The 6,000-nt window shown below is 50.7% G+C and overlaps 1 protein-coding gene across 1 annotated transcript in view; it reads right to left on the bottom strand.

Moving 5' to 3' along the window:
• LRRC75A (leucine rich repeat containing 75A) overlaps nt 1,125-6,000 on the bottom strand; it is a 46,775-nt gene continuing 41,899 nt past the window's right edge. Inside the window, exon 4 of the mRNA XM_021415832.1 lies at nt 1,125-3,363. Within this exon, the coding sequence (XP_021271507.1) occupies nt 2,802-3,363 (562 nt within the window). The 3' untranslated portion in view covers nt 1,125-2,801. The remainder of the gene's footprint in view (nt 3,364-6,000) is intronic.

The following is a 6,000-nucleotide window of genomic DNA, read 5'->3' as shown; positions in this document are numbered from 1 at the left end:
AAGTACCAATATAAGCAAAAAACAGCCCATACCCACCACCTCCTCTGCTTTAATTCTTATTGCATTTCTCTCCAGGGTGCTCGGAAGGAAATAAAAGAAATGCTTTACAAACTGCTTTTTGCTGAGACAAAGAGCAGGGCTGCAGCAGGGAACCCCTCCTTTTGCAAATGCCAGTGAAACCTCTTTGCTCAGCTCAGTGCCTCGCACTGGAGCTGTTACAGGTTTGTTAGTTTTCATCATTCTGCGAGTACTGCTAATAAGGTCAGTCAGTCTCTGTGGCAATAGCAGCTGGAGGTGGCACAGTGCTGGTTAATGGGACGTGGGGGATTTTTGCTTTTTTTGAGGGCACAAGCAGCCCATGCATGAGCTCGGGAGCCGCCTCCTCCTCCAGTGCTGAAATGAGGTGCACCGAAGCGTAGGGAAGTGCTGAAACATCAGTGCCCAAATGCAAAATCAATCCCAGTGAGCCAACCCAGAGTGGGTTCGTCAGCTCTGTCCTGCTGCGATGCTGCTTCCACCCCATTTTCCCCTTTGGTGACCAAGGTCCCTTTTTTCCTTTCCCTCTCTGTGGCTCTGGGTGAGCACTGGGCATCTCCTCTGCAAACTGCTGAGCAGCAGCAGTGCTTTGGGCTGAAGCATTCCTGGTGGTCTCAGTGTTCCCAGTGCTGCTGTGCTGGTTTTCATCATGCTCAGGCATGGATGGCTGCAACCTCTCCAGCCCCCACACCCACCCCGTAGTCCCAGCTCCCCCACTGGTATAATCATCTCTATATAAATGAATAATCACCCTTATTGCTGAAGGCATGCGTCTTCTTCCTACAGATGAGCTGTGTGGTGCTGCTGGGGGTAACTGACCAAGCCCAGCACCAAGTTCTTATGGATGTAACGATTTTAAGGTGCACGTTTCCTCCCCACCTTGATGACAAATGACCTCAATCAGCATTAACATTCTAATTCTCAGCTCTCAAATCCTTATTTTAGGGCTGTTTGGCCAGAACAGTTTCTGTTTCTGGCCAGAACAAGCAGCCCTCTGTACTAAGGGAAGTACGGTGCATGGCTTTGCAGTCTAGACCAGGGAGTCTGGGGGGATGCTGGGCATGAGCTATACAGAGGAGATCTCAACATTTTATTAAACATTGGCATTTATTTTGATTACAGATAGCTCCTTTATTTCAAACAGAACACTTGATTCACTGCAAAGTGTTCTTCATGCCTGTTGAAAGAGTTAGTGTTAAAAAAACAAACAAACAAAAGGCTTAGATACATGCAAATCATACAGAACTTTGCTAAATGTATTAAAACGAGTAGCAGAGCTTCTTCTTAGTCACGTACTTGGAGGAGAAACAACAGCTGTCAGCACGAACCCCCCTGCAAAAGGCATGCAGCTTCCTGGTGCAGCCACGTGAAATGAGGGATGACCGAGAAGTCGGAGTGCTTACAGTGCTGTTTGCACTCAGAAAAGCAAAGCCAGAGGTCGCTGCTCCCAGGTGCAAAGCGATGCTGCAAAGCTGTGCAGGGGAAGGGCTGCGAGCAGAGCCAGGTGGGCTCCTTGGCGAGAGGAGGTCTGTTTGGTTTGTGGAGTGTAAGGGAGGGGAAGTGTTTCCTGCTCTTCTGCCTTCCCCTGGGTTTAGAATCGTAGAATCACTCAGGTTGGAAGGACCTCTAAGATCATCCAGTCCAACCATCAACCCACTGAATCACAAGGAATTCTGGCTTAGAAGCCGCAGTGCGTGTTGCCATGCTCTGCTGTGAGCTGTTTTCCATTCAGAAATAATGTTTCTTATTAAAAAAAAAAAAAAAAAAAAAAAAAAAAAAAAAAAAAAAAAAAAGACATTGTACAAACAAAGCACTTCTGGACCAGGGAGGAGGTGGTGTCCACCCAGCCTGAATGGCAGTGACGGAGGGAAGAGCCCCAAGGTTTGTTCTTTTTCTTGTAAAAACCTTCAGTGTTGTGGTCTCCTTTGTCAGCAAGAGCAATGAACCTGAGCCAAGCCTTGGCTCCAGACCGTGCGTTTTGCTCCCCAAAACACACCGAGGGCTCTGGTGCAAGAGTGGGAAGCCCTGGGGTCGTCATAGCAGCTCAGCAGGTGGGAAACTGGATTTAGGGCTGGGTGAGCACTGGGCAGACAGCAGGGCCAGCCTGGGCTTAGTAAGGTTGGGGAGCAGCACCCAGGCAATGAGTGCACTGGGACCCAGCTCCGCACCAGCACAAGGAAAGCAAAGCTCTGCCGTGGGGCTGGTAGTAGGAACACTCTGCTTGGAGTGTGTTCCCTTGGAGCGGGATCAGGCTTTGGGATGATCTCACCAGGCACGCTATTCAGCAGTTCCTGAAGTCAGTATGGGAAAGGGTTGCAGTTCTGTGCAGTGTTTGTGGGTGAAGTTTGTCCGTCTGTCGTGTGCGGGTGACCAGCTGGGATCCTGCTGGATCTGGTCGCCTTCCTGCTCCCCTTTGTGCTTCTAAGGGCCTCATGTTCCACCACTTTGGCGATTCGTTTTTGGAGAGGTTAAAAAGCATAGCACTACCATTTAAAAACACCTTCCTGGCTTTTCATAGCATCATTTGAGTTGGAAGGGACCCTCCAAGGTCATCTAGTCCCACTCCCCCTCAATGAACAGGGAATGAGGTACAAGTACACAACACCATCCTGTTTCTGCGTGACGAGAGCAGCATCGATATTCATCGCAGGGGAAGAAGGCAGCGTGCTCCCGGAGCATCCCACCGCCTGCATCCACTCATGCCAGGACCTCTGATGAGGAGACCTTGGGTTTGTCACCCAAACGTACCCAACATGGAGCCAATGTCACGTCTGCGGCGTTGCGGCGCCTCGCTCCTCCACTGTCCTGCCCTCCGCTTTGCCCAGTGGGGTTTCATCACAATTTTCCCCCCGCAGGTCCTCCCGGCTCTCGGCCAGGCCGTCCTGGTTCTCCAAATCGCTCACCTGCCCTTCGCCGAACTCCAAAATGGTCGGCAAGTTGCCTTGCTTCGGGCACCTCCTCTTCAGGCTGACCAGGAAGGGTTGCGGCAAGGAGAAGATGTCCACGTTGTTCCCGAGGTCAATCCAGGTGACGCTGGGGAACTTCTTGGGGTCTTTCAGGGTTTCGGTGAGGTCCCGCAGGATGGCTTTGGTGAGCCTGTTGCCGTTGAGGGACAAGGTGGTGAGGTGAGGAAGGCCACACAACGCCGGCAGCAGCTGCAGCAGCATCTCATCCGTCAGCTCGGTGAAGCACAACTCCACCGTGTCGATGTGCTCCGAGCTGTGCTGCAGGTACGACGTGACGCGCTCCAGGTCCTTCAGCGTCAGCGGGATGCCCGACAAGTCCACCGTGTTGTCCTGGGGCTTCCCCATCAGCACGGCTTTCAGACTGCAGGGGAGGGAAAGGAGAGAGGTGTTAATGTGGGGGATATCTCGAGTGTTATCACGGGGTGGGACAGCTGTGCACCATCAGGCCCAGCCAGCATGGGCTCATGAAAGGCAGTGCCTGAGTGACTCCTCCGATGTCCGGGTGACCGCCTGGTGGATGAGGGAAAGGCTTTTGATGCAGTCTGCCTGGGCCTTAGTAAAGCCTTTGATACTGTCTGCCACAGCACTGTCCTGGAGAAGCCAGCAGCTCGGGACTGAGACACGTACGCTCTGGGAGATGAGCACCGCAGCCAAATCCTTAGATAAATAAATGAGTGCTCCCAATGGGCCTACAGAGACTCATTAGCCTGAGTTCAACTGGAGCTTCACAGGTCAATTTATCCCCCCAAGTGAATCAGAGAACACATCTACAATCAGGACCTGTCAGAGGACGATGGTGTTGAGGGTTTTTTTGCTGATGAATTATTCTGATTGAGTTAGGAGGATGGAAGAGTCGCATGCATGCTAATTGCTGCTCTCAGCTCGGTGCTGAGCCCCGGGTGCTCATCCACTGCTGTGTGCAGGTAAAGGCTTTGCTCTGTGCGAGTGTGTCTGAAGGTGTTAGGGAAGGGACAGGGAGCACAGAAAGCCATCTGTGTTCAGGGAATACCCTGGAGGAAAGAACTAAGTTTCTGTTTTATTCGTGGCTCCCTGATCCCTTTACAGGCTCACACGAACTGATGTGAGTTTTCTGCTCTAATAGAAAGGCACCTGCCTGTTGTGCTGGAAGCAAAATGACTGAATTTCACCTAAATGAGGCTGTGAAATGTGAAGGGCTCCTTTAGGAAATCATTTTTCTCCTCTCTTCATGGCCCAGAAACTGCTCAGCTGCTGTGTGTGTGTGTGTGTGTGAGTGGAGGGACCAGGAGATACATCACAGGCATCCAGGGAGCACAGCAAGTCTTCCCAAGAAGCACATGGATGGCACCAATCCAAATGGCAGCTGCACAAATTAATTTCCTGGCCTTACCACACAGGATTGTGCAGCAGTCGGCCAATTCTCTTTTCATTTAGCCATCATTAAGATGAGCGTTTGACTAATCCTAGGCACCTGCGGGACCGGGGAAGTGACCATCCACCAGGATCTTTGACTATCACCAGCTCCTGCAAGCTAGAAATAAGAAAAGCAAGGACTTGGTACTGAAATAATGTTTTTTATTTCCACCAGGAGGGTCTTCCTTTGGGCCCTGCTGCTCTTGAAGCCAGAGTTAAGCCATCAGGCTCTGTCCTGCACTTGACATGGCAGGTGTGGGGCTGGGTGAGCTTTAAGGTCTCTACCAACCCAACCACTCCATGACTCTATGACCTCAATGGAAGCCATGGGACATTCGAGGAATGGCAGAAACTTGGGCTGCATCCATCACCTGCATCCATCTGTCATGAGACAGCATGAGAAAGGTCTTCTCTGTTGGCAGCAGGGAAGGTGCAATCTGTAATGGGAGTCTCAAGAACAGAAACTGCGAGGAAAGGGATGTATCCTGCATGGTTAGCTAAGACACCGAGACATGGATGAGCCAAGAGCTGCTCAAGAAAAGCCAACACTGCTGGAGGCAGAGGGAATGCCATCTTCTGCATGTGGCATCAGGAGCAAGGAAACAAGAGAGCTGACGCATGCTAGGGTGTGCATTATATTTGTGTATTATATATTTAATGTGTGGTTTTGCTTCTCCAGCTTGGACAAAATCCAGGAGGGTTCTCCAGCTTATGTCTGTTGGTTTTAGTCGACATAAAGTGAAGCCCCAGCATGCAGCTCTGCTCCTGCCAGGTCCCACGCAGTAGGACTTTTGGGTTAAAACCCAACATCCCTACATGGGTTAAGCCGGTGAAAACCGTAAGCACAGCTGGCTGCAATTCTCTGCATTGCTTCAGGCATCCTCGCTGGGATCTGAGGAGCACAGCCCAACCTGATGGACAAGCCACTCTTGTGCTGTGAGCTGAGGGGGCTGTGCTTCCCCGCACACAGAAGCCCCAGCCTGTAATCGCCCTCAGCAGGCTCTGAGGCTTACTCATAAGCAGGCAAGACTGATTGGAAACAGTTTTTTTCCTTTAGCAAATCTTGGATCATTTAAGCGTGAGCGTGTCCCTCATGGTACAACCCACTGGGGTGAGGGCACAGCAGGGATTGGGGCTGGGGAGGGAAAATGACTAACGAGAGCTGCTTTTACCAGTCATCATTATCTGTGTTTCAGCTGCCAGCTTGCCTTGGGGAAAGCTATTCACTGAGTGGCCAGATGATTTCTATAGGTTTCATGTATTTTTTAAAATTATTATTAATTTTGATGCAAGAGTGCAATTAGCACACTCCCATCTGGCCTCCTTATCCTCCCCTATCCAAATGAGCATGCATCTGCAACACCCCACTAATGCTTTACAACAAAACATTTGGGAGAAGGGTGTGCTTTAGGCAAACAGCTTACCTACCCAGCCTCAAAACTGAAGGAAAAGTTGGTCAATGAATTGGTGCCAATCCCTCCACCTGCAGTGATGGTCCCATGCTGCTCTTCCATAGGAATGTGCTTGAAATCTTTGCTGGCACTTTTATTTTGGGGGGGGGAGGGGCAACGCTGGGAATTAAATGGATGAAATTCCATATCTATTA

Source organism: Numida meleagris, chromosome 18 (genome assembly GCF_002078875.1).
Source record: "Numida meleagris isolate 19003 breed g44 Domestic line chromosome 18, NumMel1.0, whole genome shotgun sequence".
NCBI classification, from domain to species: domain Eukaryota; kingdom Metazoa; phylum Chordata; class Aves; order Galliformes; family Numididae; genus Numida; species Numida meleagris.
The sequence above is the reverse complement of the archived record's forward strand: the minus strand, read 5'-3'. Positions and strand labels throughout refer to the sequence as shown.